We start from the raw sequence: 18,262 nt of genomic DNA, 5'->3' as shown, positions 1-18,262 counted from the left end.
CTTCTCAGTTCAGACTCCAGTTTTTTTTTTTTTTTAACTCATGAAATAGGCCTGGACAGGAATTATGGTACCCTTAACTTAACCGCTTTGTGACCACCAAGAGTAGATAAACGTCGGCGCTAGCAGGACTTTGTGCACCGCCGACGCTTGTCAGCGGTTTTGTGCTCATCGGGCCCCCCATGTACCTTATAACTGGGGGATTCTGGCACACAGCGCTTCCTGTGACCCCCGACCTCATTGAGACCTGATTGGTTCAGGTCCTTATGACGTCAGTGTCACACCAGCCAATGAGACAAATCACTAGATAAGTTTGTTGTAGCAGCAAACTTTTCTGGGCAATCTGCCTCAGATCTCCTGTCAGTGAGAGATTAGAGAAGAAACAGTGTTACAAGTGCTGCTGCAAACAGCTGTGTCAGTCAGCGATTGTGCTATAAAGTAAAAAGAAACAGATAAGGCATGTTAGAGTTAGTGCTAGAGTTAGGTTTAGTGTTGAGGCTAGAGTTAGGGTTACTGTTAGGGTTACTGTTAGGCTAAAGTTAGAGTTACTGTTAGGGTTTATTCTAAAGTGCGGTGGTGCTTTGTGCTGCGTGGAGAGCTCCGCCGGCATTTTGTCAAAGGCTGGAGACCCCCGCAGTTCCATTGCTGGGATGCGGTGGTCTCCGGAAAAATGGCCGCCGTGGGCGGCGCATGCTCGGATTCAGATCTCTGCCACCGCATCGCAGCAATGGAGCTGCAGGGGCCTCCGGCTTTGACAAAATGGCGGCATAGCCCCCCACGCAGCACAGAGCACCGCCGCCCCAGCATAGAGCGCTGCAGCCACACCAGCACAATGCGCTGCCGCCCCAGCACAAAACACTGCCGCCTCCCTAGCACAGAGCGCTGCCGCCGCCCCAGCACAGAGCGCTGCCGCCGCCCCAGCACAGAGCGCTGCCACCCCAGCACAGAGCACCGCTGCCACACCAGCCTGGGATGGGATTTTCCGGAGGCCTGGGCCACCAAACAACCTCTGTGACCACTCTTGCACCTGTGCTGATCCCCCCGATAAGCTGAATTCGGACTGTAAGATGGACCCCCATTTGGCACATTTTTTCCCCTATTTTCCTTTTGAAAATTTTGGGTGCATCTTATAGTCCGAAAAATACAGTTATTATTTTTTCTTCACTGCCCAATGGTATAATCTTCTATGGAACAGCTGTGGTGTCAGTATGCTCACTGTACCACTAGAAGAATTCATTCAGGGAAGTATTTGGAAAAATGTAGTCACTTTTGGGGGCTTATGCTGTCCTGGCAACTCAGGGGCTCTGACAATGTGACATGTCACCCACAAACAATTCCAGCAAAATCTGATCTCCAATATGGCGCTACTTCCCTTCCAAGCTCTGTCATGCGGCCAAACAGTAGTATTCTTCCACATATGGGGTATGGGCGTACTCAGGAGAAATTGCTCAACAACTTTTGGCATCCAATTTCTCCTGTTACCCTTTGGAAAAAAAATGAGGGTGAATAGCTTAGTTACTCACCGATAACGGTGTTTCTCGGAACCCATGATAGCACCATGGAGAGAGGGGATCCGCCCATCAGGTACAGGAACCTACAGATAAAAAGGGCGGCACCTCTCCTCCGCCCCCAGTTGGTTACAGAGCATCAGAGGGTCTCCAGGTTAGTTAACAACAAAAGAATATACATAACATTGTAATGTTGCATATTATCAAGAAGCACCGTGTCTAAATGAAAACCAATCTACGAACAGTAAAACGTGCTCACCGCACACATGAAGGGGGGGAATAAGCGGGTGTTGTCATGGGTTCCGAGAAACACCGTTATCGGTGAGTAACTAAGCTATTCCCTCTCACCCATGACAGCACCACGGAGAGAATTTCAGAGATTTGTAGCTTAGGGAGGGACCACAGCCTGAAGGACCCTTCTCCCAAAGGTCAGGTCAGACGTAGAGGCTAGATCTAAACAATAGTGTCTGAAAAAGGTAGAAGGTGATGACCAGGTGGCCGCCTTACAGATCTGTTCTATAGATACCTCCGATCTTCCAGCCCATGAGGTCACCATCGCTCTTGTGGAATGAGCTCTCAACCCTTCCGGGATGGTATTTCCACTTGATGAATATGCCCTGGCAATCGCATCCCTTATTCACCTTGCCAGGGTACTCTTAGATGCTTTGAGTCCCTTCCGAGGTCCCTGGAAACACACAAAGAGAGAGCCTTCCTTCCTACATTCTTTGGTGGCCTCTAAGTACTGAACTAGGCACCTCTTTACATCTAGGGTATGAAATCTTTCCTCTCCCCTATTCCTAGGGTTTGGGCAGAAGGAAGGAAGGACTGCCTCCTGGGACCTATGAAAATGTGATGCTACTTTAGATAGATATGCCGGGTCAGGCTTTAAGATGACTCTGTCGTCTAGTATTTTAGTAAACGGTGGCGCCGCTGATAAAGCTTGAATATCGCTCACCCTGCGAGTCGACGATAGCGCCACCTGAAGCACAGTTTTTAATGATAAGATATTTAGGGGTACTGACTGGATAGGTTCAAACGGGGGACCTGTTAGTGCGGATAGTGCGAGATTCAGGTCCCACAATGGTAATTTCAGGCTGACTATTGGCCTGGACCTGGTTGCGGCCCTAATAAACCATGTTACCCCGGGGCTGCCTGCCATATCCTGGTTATAAAGGGCACCTATGGCTGCTATCTGTATTTTCAGTGTGTTAACCGCCAGTCTCTGCTCTAAGCCCCTCTGCAGAAATTCAACAATTCTGTCAATCTGGACCCCATCCTGAACCCTTGTCCCGGAGGTGGACAGAAATTTCCTCAAAGTTCTCCCATAGGCTCGTCGTGGTCGGTTGCCTACTCTTTTGTAGTGTAGAAACTAGGCTTTCGGAGAACCCCCTTTTCCTCAGCAGTGCCCTTTCAAATTCCATGCTATAAAATGGAGGTTCACTGCCCGAGGGTGTAACCTTGGTCTCTGAGACAGTAGGTCCGGGAGATCTGGTAAGATCCAGGGGTCAGTTATCGAGAGCATTCTCAGCCAGGAAAACCAAGTTCTTTTTGGCCAGAAGGGGGGTATCAGTATCATTCTCGACCCATCCTCTCTGACTTTCCTTATGACAGCCAGAATGAGAATGATCAGGGGAAAGGCATACGTTAGGTTCTGTGTCCACGGGAGCATCAAGGCGTCCAGGGCCCGAGGATTCCCCCTTTTCTTCCACTTTTTTATTTTTGTAGTCGGCAAACAGATCTATGTCTGGGATTCCCCACATTTCCACAATCTGCCGAAAATGGACCGTTTAAAGGCTCATTCTCCCTGGCGCAATTGAGTGCAACTCAGAAAGTTTGCTGTCTGGTTCTCTGTTCCCTGTATGTGCAGTGCAGGAAGAGATAGTAGGTTTATCTCGGCTAGGGTGAGGATTTTGGAGGACGTGTTCATTAGGGCTCGGGACCTGGATCCCCCCCCTGGTGATTTATATAGGCCACTGTCACTTGATTGTCCGAAAATATGCGGACATGATGACCTTGCAGCATGGATAGGAAGTGTGTTAAGGCATAGCCTACTGCCCAGAGTTCCTTTTGGTTTGAGGAGGCTTCTAATTCCTGGCCTCCCAATTCCCCCTGAGCCACCCTGCTGTTCATGTGTGCTCCCCATCCCATGGGACTGGCATCCGCGGTAATTATATGTGATTTTTATTACCCACGGAATCCATTTGGATAGGTTGTCTGTGTTTCCCCAACAGGCTAGGGAATGAAGTTTTGGAATCTAGGGTAATGCGACCCTCTAAGTGACCTCCTAATGCTAACTGGTTGGCTAATACATCCCATTGGAGATCTCTCCTATGTAGCTGTGCCCACTGGACCGCCGGCAGGCAGGCGGAGAGAGAGGAGAGAGCCTAGTAGTGACATTGCTTTTGTTAGTGTCATGGAAGGGATCTGAATCGCCTTTGCTATCATTTGAGCAATTCTCTCTTTTTGTGGTCCGGGAGGTAACACTCTTGGGTGTTTGATTCCAGTGTTAGTCCTAGGAACTCCTGAATTTTGCTGGGCTGCAACCTTGATTTTTTCCAGGATTAGAAGCCAGCCGAGGTTCTGTAGAGTGTTCATCACTCTGTCCCTCCATTCCTTGCATTTTGAGCCGAGTCGCTTGCTATTAAAAAGTCGTCCAAACATGGAATTATTAATATGTCCTGCTGCCTTAGGTGGGCCATCATTTCTGCCACTAGTTTCGTGAAAACTCGTGGGCTATAGATATTCCGAACGGAAGGGCCCTGTATTGAAACTCATCTCGCCATTTATAGAGACCGGCAGTCTGAGGTATTTTCGGTAGTCTTTGTGGATGGGGACGTCATAGTATGCGTCGCTGAGATCTAATACTGTCATAAGGCAGTGTGGGAACAGGATTTTGGTGGTTGACTCCATTTCCTCCTTTCTTTAGTAAACTTAGGACCTCATTTCCGAGAGTTTTTTGTTCTCATATAGATCTTATGGAGTATGGAGTTACCACGTATTTTTGAGGTGTGTGATGAACAGCCCACAGCTGCCACCAAATATGACGAACAGGGGTCCCGCTGCCACCAAAACGTGACGGACAGCAGACCCTGTGTCACCAATATGTCACAATCTCACCACTGACACGGGTGTATCAGTGGACGGAGGGACGCGACACACTGCCGGCACATGGCTATCACAGGCAAAGTGGGGGCTTATCTTAGTTATCTACCACTGGCACCATGTGAACAAAATGCAGCAAACTAACCTTGCTCTAACAATTTACCACAGGGGGGGTTATTTTGGATGCCCCCACCTCTGCTAACAACCTTCCAAGAACTGCGAATATTTATGTATATCCCACTTTCTCAGTTCCACTTTGGAACTTGCAGCTCTCCGGCGCCCCCCTTACCCTCAGGTCAGTCAGGGAACTGCACCTAGGATAATTAGCCGCCGGATGGGCTGCTTGTTGTGCACTGACCTCTAGACTACTGCAGTAAGGAATTATCAATGCTGTGGCCGCAGCCCCTCATTCAGCAATATAAGACCCTTCTGTACTGCCAGCTAGTCTCGGCAGCCGCGCACATTACGCTGCCACCAGCCACGCTTTACTTAATCACAGAGTTAATTAAGAGGGTCCGTGACAAACCCCAAATTAGTAGCGATTATCTAAATAAGGCGTATAGTTCATTTCTAAGAGCATGAAGACAGACTGAATTATTATATCATTTATTCCCCAAAATGAGGGCAGTGATTATATAGATGAAAGTTGCTATAAAGTTGAGACATTACATATGTACAGATACAAGTATAAAACAAAAGTGGATGAAAACAGAAAGTACACTCACGGTTGCTTATGAATCTTTAGGCATCCTATGTGGCTGGAGGGGGAGGGGCACGTAACCAAACGTCGCCACTCATCGGCACGTCTCTCTGGCATGAGGACTTCAGCTGCTCTGAACTGGTTTTGCCAAGGGAATGCCTTATAGCCTCTGCTGTGTGACATCACGGAAGGGGCAGTCTGGAGAGGGTCTGCCCCCTACTCTTGGATTTAGAATCAAACTACAAAACTTAATATAACTGTATCTCGCAGGAGGAAGTTCGCACAAACACGCACATGGTATCATTCTTTGTAGTTTGTTGATTACAATAATTCAAGACCAAATATGCAGTATTTCAGACACACCGTTTAGAAGGAATCCATATCTCATTTTCTAGAAGTCCGAGAATCGTGAAACTTAGGGGTTTAGACAGCTGGCTTTGTGCCCTTCGCAGAAATGTGGGTTTTATATCTCTGCTGCGTATGGTTTTTACGGTACAGTCTCTTTAATATCACCCATAGTTTCATTCAGCCACAGATCAGAGAACAAAGGAACATCTTTTCCACTAGCTTAATTAACATTCCTTGCTCACAGGAAATGGACAGCTTCAGGTTTCACAGAGCTGTGCCCATGAAGACACTGGTGTGTGTGTGTGTGGGGGAAGAGAAAGGGGGGATTTGCAGCAACATGGCAGGCTGCAATGTCCTGATAAGAAAATGGGAGACTTCTAGAAGGTTCCAACAGAAAACATCATATTTTGCAGACATTACATTACAGTGGGAGAGAGAGAGTCTATCCTTAGGTCCGAGCCAATCAGACTTACCAACCAAGGGCTGTTCGAGATTTCCCTCCAAGCTGGGAGAAAAAGGTTTAGACTCCCCCCCCCACCTTGGGCAACTGTCACCAAGAGGGTTTCTTGTCTCAGGACGAGTTACCGAAGAGAAACCCCATATCTCTCCTTCTGTCATCCTATTTCTGCTCTGAAAGAACTTTCTGTTACGAAAGGACCTCAAACACTGTAGGACCCAGATTTGGGAATCCCTTCTTTTATCCCCTGCCTTTTGGAGGATGTCATCTATCGTCTCCCCGAATAGGAACTTCCCTTTGCAGGGGATCGACCTAGGTTCATTTTAGTTTGTAAATCCCCTGGCCAACATTTGAGCAACAACGTTCTTTGGGCTGCGTTTGACATGGCTGCTGCTTTAGATGATAATCTCACCAAGTCAGCTGATGAGTCCGCCAAGAATGCCACCGCTCCCCTTATTTACTGGAATAGATTCCAGAATCTTCTCTCTGGGTGTACCTTCCCTTAACTGTCTCTTTAGTTGATCCACCCATACCATAAGGGCTCTGGAGGTACATATTGCCACAATAACTGGCTTCAGATTTCCCCCAGCTGATTCACAAGCGCCCTTGAGGAAGGTATCGGCCATTTTCTCTAAGGGGTCCTTCAGAGTACCCTAAAAGTGTCCTCAAAGGGGAGTGTAAAACTTTTTTGAGGCCTTGGCGACAGCTACGTCTAGTGTCGGGGCTTTGTCCCAAGATGTGGACGCCTCTTCATCAAAGGGATATTTCCTCTTAAGGGAAGGGACAGTGGAGTTTTTCCACTCTGGTTTTTCCCTTTTCTTTTTTTAAGGCCCTGTACGTTCTCGTTTATCGGGAACACTCTGTTTCTTTTGGCCCAGTCGCCCGGACATTATGTCCTGGACTGACCTATCAGGGCGAGGGACTGCCACCCCCATGGTAGATCTTATTGCCTTAACTAGCGTGTTTACCTCCTCTGGGGGAAAACAATGATGGCCTCCCGTTTCCTCGTCTGAGGATGATGAGCCGGTGACTGAGGTATGTGAGGTAACCTCCCCTGACGTCGAGACTTCTGACTGGGAACCCACTCCAGAGTCCTTCCTTTTAACTTTTTCCCCTTGTTTCAGGGATAAAAGGGCACTCTGAACCTCTGATCTGATTACAGCTCTTAGGTCCGAGGCGAAATCCGGGGTTTCCTCACAAAGAACTTCCTGTATGCAGGATTCGCAGGGCTCTGCTATAAGTGGGGCATTCCCTGTTCTTTGTTTCCCCTTCTTTTTTCCCTGATAAGGGAAAAGAAGTCTATTACAATGGTGAACATTCTCGAAGGTCACTCACCAGATATGCGCGGCTGCAGGTACCGGTTCGGGAGGTGGATTCAGGTCCCGTACGGGCTGATCCAAGGATGGTGACTTGCTCCTTGCAGCCGACCTGCTGCGTTGCGTGGAGTGGCGACTGGATCGGCCATCACTCCTGTCCTGCTCTTTTTGCCGGTGATGCTGGTGTTGCTGTTGCCTGGGCTGCTGCTTAGGCTGCTGCTTGAGCTGTTGCTCCCTTTGCTGGTCGCTGTCTTCCATACTTACAGGACGCCTCCAGCCAGGAGCAATTCCAGCACTTTCATTTTCGAATTTCGCGGCGCGTGACGTCACCTCCTCTACCAGACTGCACCGCTGTCTGCCCCGGGGAGTGCGCAGTGCGCTGACTCAGAAGACATTTATCCATTTCCGGGGCAGCACCATATTGGTACACCTCTGTACCATGGCGCTGCCCGTGTGTGTCCCGGGTCCCCACCAGCCCCAGAATCCTTTCCAGAGCGGCGGCTCAGTCCTCTCCCCCCCGCTCACCCTGTCGAGCCCGTCGGCTGCAGCGGTGGCGGCTTCAGGAACCGACCCGCCATGACAGGGGCTTCCCCGCTGTGAGCCCCCGGACGGGACAGCCCTGGATCTCCTATTAGTTAAGCTGCTGCGGTTCTGTAGGTCACCCGTCAGGGACAGGAACCCAACCAGGGGCGGAGGAGAGGTACCGCCCTTTTTATCTGTAGGTTTCTGTCCCTGATGGGCGGATCCCCTCTCTCCATGGTGCTGTCATGGGTGAGAGAGAAGCGATCATTTTTTGTGAAAAAAATATGATTTTTTATTTTCACGGCTCTACATAATTAACTTCTGTGAAGCACTTGAGGGTTCAAGGTGATCAATACACATCTGGATAAGTTGAAATTTTGCTGGATGAAATTTTTTTCTAAGCCTCACAATGGCCACAATATTATAGGCATTATCACCAATAATATCAATGCTATTATATGCATTATGTAATAATGGGGGGCAGGTCAGTGAGGGATCAGCGACCGGTCATAAGCCAATACAGAGGAATATGTAATCAGTGCACCACATAAAGCCCCGCCCACAGTCCCATCCACAGCCCCGCCCACAGCCCCGCCCCAGAGCACGAGAATCTCATTAACTGAAAACTACAAATACAGATTAAACAGTAAACCAGAGTTGCCCTCATTTATGGTGGACCATAGGAGCTACTATGGATCCTGAGCAGAAGATTAGAGAAAATAATATTGCTCCCCATTTCAGGAGAGATTGTGCAGTAATCTGAATTCCTTATTGCTCCCCATTTCAGGAGAGATTGTGCAGTAATCTGAATTCCTTAGGATCAGAAACAATGTAATTGGTTGTAAGTTCTATAGAAAAGGGCTTTCACTGCCCAAAGTCATTAGAACAGTTTTGGGTGGAGGAGAATGTTGTGGTCTAGAGGGAAAATGGTGATCATGGTAATACGGCCGGACTACACCACCGATAAAGCAGCCACAGCCGGTGACTGAGAGGAATCTGTGACTTCTCTGCATTCAGTGGTTACTACTAACCTGGGTAGTCATATGTGGGAATCTCCTCTTTACACCGCTCATCATCTCTCACATATGTCTCTGTAGTATTAATATGGGTCAGATCTTCACCCTGAAACAAATATTGTAAAAGTCACAGACAGATGGAGAAGTCCCATCTATGATCAGCTCTAATCCTGCCATCTCCACCGTTCTCATTACACAAGTATAAAACATATAATACTGGTGGATAAAACAAGACTGAGCACAAGACCTTCACAGCCGTCTACACATCATAGGGGAGATCTCCTGACACCTTCTCTCCATCTACCTGATGATCCTGAGGAGCACTGGGATCTTCTTGGTTACAGTCCTGTGGAAGAAGAGGACGGGGACATCTCTCTGGTGTTGTCCTCTTACTGGATAGATCTGGAGGAAACACATACAGGGACTGAATTCATTCTCTACATACAGATAATTATAGGCCGTGTGTATTTAGTCCTATCTATTACCTGGAGATGTGAGGGGCTGGGGAACCTCCATTATGACGTTCTTGTACAGATCTCTGTGTCCTTCTAAATACTCCCACTCCTCCATGGAGAAATAGACAGCGACATCCTGACACCATATAGGAACCTGACACATACAATGATACCGTCATCCCCCGATCCCTTCATAGTGTTACTGTATAATGTCCCAGCATTCCCAGCAGTGTCACCTCTCCAGTCAGCAGCTCAGTCATCTTGTAGATGAGTTCTAGGATCTTCTGGTCATTGATGTCCTCATGGATCAGGGGGTGAGGTGGAGGCCCCGTGATTGGGCTCAGGGGTCTTCCCCATCCCTCAGACACAGGGTCCTGACAGCGATCACTAGAGGTCTTCTTCACCACTGTGTAATCCTGGTTATGGAGAGACACATTAATAAATCTCACTACAGACATTTCCAGAGTCCTCACCTCTCCAGTTCTGTCCATCTGTTATTCCCATAGATAAGAATGATGTAATGTGACGTCATCAGAATCTCTCACCTCTCCAGTGAGACGGAAGAGGATCTCTAGGGTGAGGTGTAACATCCTCTCCGCCATCTTGTCTCTGTCCATATCCATCCTTGATGGGTAAATCAGGAAAATTCTCTTCTGTAGAAGATCTTCCCTGAGAGGATCCGATATTGTAGAGACCTGAATGAGAAGAAGATGAGCCGATGTAACATCATAAGAATCCTGTGTAATAATACAATTACTGGAGATAATAAGGGAAACATAGGAGGAGATTTATTATCTTACAGGGTTTAGTTTTCTTCCCTGACATCTACTAATAAAACCTATATATTTAGGCCACAGACAACAAGCAGTTTCCTCCTCGGAGTCGGCAGCTGAACACGTTCCTCATAGACTCATCAACGTCACCATCAATTACCATCAGAGTGAAGGAACATCGCTCCTCTATTCAGCTCTATGGATCCAGGATGAAATCCACTGCGGCCCCTGCAAGAAAAGAGCGAAGTCTGGTGAGACCCCCGAGGCCGGAGATTTCTACAGCTGCTCTGTGCACAGGACCTGTGATGAGGTCACAGGAGGGGAGGAGTCAGGGGTCACATGATCAGGGGCCTCAGTGTGTGCAGGACTCTGCTGTGCTGGTTGTCATGGTGCTGGATGAGGGGAAGTTTCTGTGTGGGGTCAGGAGGGGTTTACAGGGTGGATGTAACAGAACCGTGTGTGTACGAGGTGTACGGACCGGAGCCGTGTGTGTACGAGGTGTACGGAGCGGAGCCGTGTGTGTACGAGGTGTACGGAGCGGAGCCGTGTGTGTACGAGGTGTACGGAGCGGAGCCGTGTGTGTACGAGGTGTACGGAGCCGTGTGTGTACGAGGTGTACGGAGCGGAGCCGTTTGTGTACGAGGTGTACGGAGCGGAGCCGTGTGTGTATGAGGTGTACGGAGCGGAGCCGTGTGTGTGCGAGGTGTGCGGAGCTGTGTGTTCAAGGTGTACGGAGCGGAGCCGTGTGTACGAGGTGTACGGAGTGGAGCCACGTGTGAAGGAGGTGTACGGAGCGGAGCCATGTGTACAAGGTGTATGGAAAGGAGCCGTGTGTGTAGGAGGTGTACGGAGTGGAGCCGCGTGTGTAGGAGGTGTACTGAGCGGAGTCGTGTATGTACGAGGTGTACGGAGCGGAGCCGTGTGTGTACGAGGTATACTGAGCAAACCCGTGTGTGTCCGAGGTGTACGGAGCGGAGCCATATGTGTACGAGGTGTACGGAGTGGAGCTGTGTGTGTACGAGGTGTACGGAGCGAAGCCGTGTTTGTGTGAACCCCTCTGTGTACTCTGTATACCCCCATGATAGGAACTGAAGGAGTTAAATTGAGTTCTGTCTATGTTGCATTCTCTTGTTTAAAACCTTATCTGTTCTTCGAGGAGATGTCTCAGACATCTCCCTTGTGAACCAAGGTCAAATACCTCTGCTTTTTCGCCTAAATGACTTTCTTTGTCTAAAACAAGTTGTAAAATCATTTGTACTGCGCATGTCTGTAAAATGTTTAAATTCTTTACTATAAAAGACGGAAGCCTAACTGATAAGCCAGAGGCGTCTTGGAGGCATCCCGAGTGGTATTATACAGCTGGTGTCTGTGTAGTTCTTCTCCACGGAGCTGATTTAATTAGAGACATATGATGCTTCACACCCAAGAACATCGGTCCTTCAGATGAAAGAGTAATCTGAGGGATCCCGACAGTTTCCTGGCGCCCGAAACAGGGACCTGATATAGGCACCTCTCCAAGACTACCCGATCTACAGACCACACCAGTTACTGATGAAATTGTGAACAGCAGACCTAAACACCTGGCCAGGTAAGAGATCAATTTTTCTCTTCTCTGCTCTTCATAATCTATCATTATAACTAAGGTCCGTATAAAGGGGAATCTAGTAGAGGAGGGGGCCGTAAAATCAGGTCCATATAAGAACTCTGAGGAAATCGGGTGTGACACGCATATGTAATTTCTGCTCGAATGAGAGGTTACTGTAGGTTCTGTGTGTGCACAGCTATTTTTAGAAAAAGAGCTGATGCAAATCAAAATGGGAGAGGTCTGACATTATGGAATATAAGGCTGGGTGAACAGTTCATACTGCGCAGCCCGGACGGACAAGTTTTTCACAATAGACGGTTCCGCACTAGGAATAGAGGAGGTTGTTGAATGGCTACTTTGATTTGAAAGGTTGTGGAAAGTAGAAAAATAAGCTGCACAGTAGGTATTCGTTCAAAGAGTGGTGATATTGCCTAACTGGGTCATGTGACAGCGTCCTTTCGGGGAGGTCACCGCCTAAGCTTAAATCAACACCCTTTACGAATAAACCTTGTGACAGATAAGAGTGTGACCGAATGAGCACAGGACCGTGAAATGAGCCTGTGACAGGATATGACTGAAGAACCCCAGTAGATGGACACTTTATTTACAATCCTGTGTGTTGTGGGAGTATTTCTGTTCGGATGCTACATAGCATATAAGTACACGAAACACGTAGTACACCGAGGAACAGACACTCCATTTAGCCTGTTAGCACCTTAGGAAGAAGGTAACGAGGTATAGTAGAGCCTAGTCTTGAGCTTACCCAATACACCACCTAAGGCAGGGGACTAACAGGAAGACAACAAGAGAGACAGGATAAGAATAAAAGATAAGATGGGGAACAGTCAGGGAAAGATACCTGAAGAAGGAAATCGGTTATGTGATATAATTGAGGATAGATATGGAAGTAGTGCAGCAAAGAACCTGGAAAAAGTATTAATCAAATCCAAAGTGCAAGATAGGCAGGCTGTGTGAATCCTTGTATGTATGTCTTTGAGAACCTCTGAATAAGATGAGAGATGAGTAATTGAGTATAAAAAAAAAAAAAATCAGTGAATGAGCACGTATGAATGAATCATCACACATCATTTTTGTGTCAAGAGATTTGTGACCTTTCTAGTTGTGGTGGAATGCCGGACAGATGCGTTATAGATATTTCAAATCTACATCTGAGACTGAATGAATTGAGTAATGATATAGTTCGTGTTATATGTGGCATTACATTGTAAAGTTTCCTGAATGCATTTGGCCAGAAAAAGGGCAAGGCATGGTTAATCTCATTATACAGTTATCTGCCCTTACAGTGAAATCCCGTGATTTTGAGTTTCTTTGTGGAAATTGATTTTGATAAGTCTAAAGAACTACAGAATTCTGTGAAGGACGACGCTGCATTCTGACGGGAGGGGTGAAGGATGGAGCTGCGTAGTTTTTCTTCTCCCTTCGCTCTTATCTCTGCTGAGTGTGAGCTGTGCTCAAAATTCTCTGTAATTCTATCCGTAAGGTACACGCTGAAAGATTTGTGCATTTTAAAGCAACAGTACTTAATTGAAGATTGGAAGTTAAAAGTAAGATATGGTGCCTAATTTAGAAGGGAATTGTAAGTGATTGCTTGGTCATTAATGTGTTTGAACCTGCTTCTAGTTGTGTGATTGATTTGTATAGCAAATTGTGTCAAATTACAAGAGACAGAGAAGGAAGGAAGCAGTAAAACAAGTGGGACAAATATTGAAAAAGGCAAAAATACCAGAGTGTGAATGTTTGGATGTACAAAAAGGCACAGACAAGGGAAGAAAATAGCAAGTGAATAAATGATGCTTGAGAATGTGCAGCAGTGTGGAAGGTGTATTATGAATGTTTGATTGACAAAGTGTAACCAGAGACCCAGACAAAACAGATGGACTTGTAAACACTGTGGTCAGACTCAGACAAACCCAGACTGAATAGCTACTTGTGTGACCTGTGCTACTGACCTAAGAGAATTGCACTAAATCCTATCCAGACAAGATCATAAGAAGCTGACATAATAGTGTGGATAGTGGGTAGTAGGGACATTGGCCCTTGAGGAGTAAGCTGACAGTAGACATCAGACGGCCAACCCCATCAGGACCTAGAAGTGTGACTAGAATAAGAAAGATACAGGTGTATTATCCCTGGAGCCCCTCTGACCAGCTAGCTTTGCTGAAGCAGCTGCCTGCCCCTGAGGACCAACCATTCCCGTTTTACAGACACACAGATGTGACAAAGAATCAGGCTTGGGGCATGGATGATAAATCTGCACGATCTGGGGAGACGTACTGTGAGTCACTAAGACAATGGGCTGCAGTGGAACAATCAGAGCAGTCTGTACTCCTGACTAATGTGACACAGCAAAGAGGAGAGAGAGTAGAGATATACCTTGGACGGTTACAGCTGAAATGGGCAGACATGGGGTACATTTGCATAAACCCACTTGATGTTAGAATACTGGTGGATGCGTTCATTGACGGTATGAACAAAGACTTACGAGACGCAGTACAGACAGCCAGACCTGAATGGAGACATGTAGATCCGAAAGACCTCCTTAAGGTAGCTAAAGAAATTAAGCAAACAAGGACAATAAAACGACCTGTCATGTATGCTGGAGCACAAGGAAAAAAGTGGAGACGTAATAGGAAAGGCATGTGAGATGACACTGACGATCCATGCCATACTCCTACAAGTTCAACCAAAACATCTGTCTATGGCCAGACAGCTCCGACTTGAGTGTGCCCTACTAATTCCTGAGTATGTCACTCCTCAAAAGATGTAACGTTCTGAATCCAGCCACCCTCCTGCCTGTGGATTCAGAAAAGGGGGAATTGGTGACCGTATTGGCAAGTGAGGAAGGATACTTTGACATGACGCATGAACATGTCTGCATAGAACTGATGAGTCAGGAGACAGTTGGGTTTGCACACGTTCATGAAAAACCTGTTCCTAATGCAGACTTTGAGTTTCTTTTTTGTAGATGGCCCCAGATACCACCAGGATGGACGATTCTACACTGGATATGCAGTAGTATCCTCACATGAGGTAATCCGAGCGGACCACTCTCTCCTCACATGTCGGCGCAGGAGGCAGAGTTGAAGGCACTCACTGAGGCGTGTAGAGCCGCTGCAGGTAAAGTCGCTAATATTTTCACAGATTCGAAGCCCATTAAAAATGCAGAGCTGGTGAAACAATTGATGGAGGCATTGATGTTACCAGTCCAGGTTGGCATTGTCAAGGTAAAAGCACACACAAAGGTGACTCCGTGGAGGTAGAGGGCAATAGAAGGGCGAACGAGGCTGCTAAAATAGCACAAGGCGGCCTAGAGAGAGCAGTGGACGGTGGCGGGGAGTCAGCGTATTCCAGCCACATTGGGTCTAGATGTCCTGAAATCCCTCCAGCAAAAGGCTGCCCAAACAGAGAAGGTACACCGAGGGAGACTGGGAGCTGAGCTGAACTCAAATGGAGTATGGGAGAATAAGGATAAAATGTGCCCACCAAAGTCCCTGTTCCCAATCATGGCGCAAGCAGCACATGGCCCCAATCACACCTCAAAAAGTCACATGTGTGCCATGGTAGATGCCTTCTGGATCGCTCCTGGCTTCAGTTGCGCAGCCGCGAAACTTGTACAATCATGCCTCATCTGTGCACAGCACAACCCAGGTAAAACAGTAAAAGTCCCTAAGAAAGCGACACCTAGGCCTCTCTACCCGTTTCAGAGACGGCAGATTGACGACATACAGCTACCAAGGTAGGAGTGTATGCAAATATCCTAGTATGTGTAGATCTCTTCTCTGGATGGCCAGAGGCCTACCCGGTGAAAACGGCTACAGCTCGAGCCACTGCAAAGAAACTGGTGATGGAACTAGTACCACGATTCGGTGTCCCTGAAACAATTGAATCAGACAGAGGTACACACTTTACTGCTGAGGTAATGCAAAATGTAATGCAAATGATAGGTGTAGAACAGGCATTTCATACACCCTACCACCCACAGAGTTCAGGGAAGGTAGAAAGAATGAACGGGACACTGAAATTGAAAATACAGAAAACCATGGAGCAGACCCATAGACCATGGCCAGAGTGTCTCCCATTAGCATTATTCTCAGTAAGGTACACACCCACGGGGAAAGCTAAACTGTCACCCTTCGAGATACTGTTTGGAAGACCACCGAACACAGCGTTGTACTACCCACAGGTCTTAACACTTAATGTGGATAATTTGACAAGTTATGTAATCCAGTTGCAAAAGCATTTAACTCAAATGCATTCTCTAGTTTTCTCTTCCATTCCAGATCCAGATAGTGTGGAAGGAACTCATTGTCTACAACCTGGTGATTACGTATATGTCAAGAAACACTCCAGAAAGACCCTTGAACCCCGATATCAAGGACCTTACCAAGTACTCCTAACAACGCCTACTTCTGTTAAGTTGGAAGGACGACCAACCTGGATCCACGCATCGCATTGCAAACTAGCCACAGGAATTAACAAAGCATAAGAGTGCATAATGTTTTGGTTTGGTTTTGTTGCATTATCTGTAATAATGGTAGCTGCGTGGGACAATCTAAATTCTCCAATGTCCTTGAATAATAAGTTTATACAACATCATGAAAAAATACTAAATGATTGGTCAAATCATTTGCTGGATCTGCACACATTCAGCAGTATCAGCCACTAGTATTCCGTTCCTTGTTATTCCTATGCCACCCGAGGAATTATTTGCCTGGACCAGTTGTTCTGATACACTTGCTAATAATGCCACAAATAATGTGAAGTTATGGAACACAACTGTCGGTATACCTATTGTGGGATGGGTAGGATACCCTTGGTGGCAGGGTAATCTTTCAGGAAGTAATACATACCTTCAATATCTGGCATATAAAGGGGGGGCTTGGGTACCCAGGAATAGAACTCGATTAACCTACCTGGGGCAAATTCCAATGTATGGCCTACAAGTTAGTTTTAATGTAACTTCCCACTCTACTGATGCCTTCAAACCAATACTGCTAGAAAGAAGGTTGCATAACACGTCCTGGGAGTATTCCAATTTATTTCCCCAGGGCAATAATGAAACTTGTTTTAATATTTCAGGTAATATACCTTGCAACGAGTCATCTGGATATGAGAAAGGAACTCCCACCTGTAGAAATCCCGATGTAGGGTATTGTAGCCCTTTAGGACAACTTCCAAATTGGTGTATGCTTCAGAATGTATCTCCGTTCATAGATTTAGTTCATAGACTGGTATTACAACATTCAGCCCTATGGGACCTACCTAGTGACATGTTCTGGGTATGTGGAGACAATGCATATAAATGGTTGCCAGTAGGGGTAAAAGGTGCTTGTACTCTGGGACGTTTGACTCCAGCTACCTTTGTTATTCCGAATGACCAGTTGAATACTCAGAGCATACCTAAACACACGTTGTACAAAAGAGCTGCTGACAATACATCTCGCCTCTCTGGGAGACCACATATAGTGCAGATGAGTGTGGCTAATAAAATTGTCAGCTCTATTTTTATTTATCCTATGATTACTCAAATGTGGGATAAATTAGTCAGGGCTACAGATTACTTAGATGACCAAATATGGGATATATTGGATATATTGAACACCACCGTTGCTGTCCAAAATCATTGTTGTTTGTATCTTCGTAATATATGTGCTATTGAAACTTGTTTTTGGGTGTATCTCTGTATGCAAGAAAAGATGTAGAAATAGATAAGGAAGTTTGACTGTAAACAACAAGAATTTAACTATTATTCCTTTGAGTCCTAGATTGACATCTCATTTCTGGCATGAAGGAGCGTACTCTTGCAATGATGGACGTGGCTTCAGTATCTGGGGGATGGAGAAGGTAGAGGACCTGTCTCCCTTGGGCAACCCGTCGGCCTGGGATAGTACCTGGTGAACGAGCCACTATCCGCTGTTGTTGCAGGATCCAGTGTTCCAGATTGTGGAAAATGAAGATGTCAAAGGGGGGAATGATAGGAACTGAAGGAGTTAAATTGAGTTCTGTCTATGTTGCATTCTCTTGTTTAAAACCTTATCTGTTCTTCGAGGAGATGTCTCAGACATCTCCCTTGTGAACCAAGGTCAAATACCTCTGCTTTTTCGCCTAAATGACTTTCTTTGTCTAAAACAAGTTGTAAAATCATTTGTACTGCGCATGTCTGTAAAATGTTTAAATTCTTTACTATAAAAGACGGAAGCCTAACTGATAAGCCAGAGGCGTCTTGGAGGCATCCTGAGTTGTACCATACAGCTGGTGTCTGTGTAGTTCTTCTCCACGGAGCTGATTTAATTAGAGACATATGATGCTTCACACCCAAGAACATCGGTCCTTCAGATGAAAGAGTAATCTGAGGGATCCCGACACCCATCTTCAGTCACAGACCCCTCTGTGTACGCTGTATACCCCCAGCTTCGGTCTCAGACCCCACAGTGTACGCTGTATACACCCATTTACCCCCAT

General features: G+C 46.7%; 2 protein-coding genes across 2 annotated transcripts in view; both read right to left on the bottom strand.

Moving 5' to 3' along the window:
* LOC141101556 (uncharacterized) overlaps window positions 1-9,616 on the bottom strand; it is a 22,360-nt gene extending 12,744 nt beyond the window's left edge. Inside the window, exons 1-3 of the mRNA XM_073590677.1 lie at window positions 9,595-9,616; window positions 9,271-9,368; window positions 8,982-9,072 (exon numbers count right to left, since the gene is read on the bottom strand). Coding sequence (XP_073446778.1) covers window positions 8,982-9,072; window positions 9,271-9,368; window positions 9,595-9,616 — 211 coding nt within the window. The remainder of the gene's footprint in view (window positions 1-8,981; window positions 9,073-9,270; window positions 9,369-9,594) is intronic.
* Window positions 9,613-18,262, bottom strand: LOC141101555 (oocyte zinc finger protein XlCOF29-like). Its single transcript, XM_073590676.1, has 3 exons — window positions 18,257-18,262; window positions 9,967-10,116; window positions 9,613-9,837 (listed from the first exon to the last, which is right to left on the bottom strand). Exons 1-3 carry the CDS (start codon window positions 18,260-18,262, stop codon window positions 9,613-9,615), a joined length of 381 nt encoding a protein of 126 aa, XP_073446777.1.

Source organism: Dendrobates tinctorius, unplaced genomic scaffold (assembly GCF_039654945.1).
Source record: "Dendrobates tinctorius isolate UK_male_01 unplaced genomic scaffold, ASM3965494v1 ptg000119l, whole genome shotgun sequence".
Lineage (NCBI taxonomy): Eukaryota > Metazoa > Chordata > Amphibia > Anura > Dendrobatidae > Dendrobates > Dendrobates tinctorius.
The sequence above is the reverse complement of the archived record's forward strand: the minus strand, read 5'-3'. Positions and strand labels throughout refer to the sequence as shown.

What these genes read in the sequence shown, in the direction of transcription:
- LOC141101555 (XM_073590676.1), bottom strand. An exon ending in TCTTCCGTCTCACTGGAGAG is followed by an intron (nt 9,838 to 9,966) that starts GTGAGAGATTCT and finishes CTCCATAACCAG; the next exon opens with GATTACACAGTGGTGAAGAA.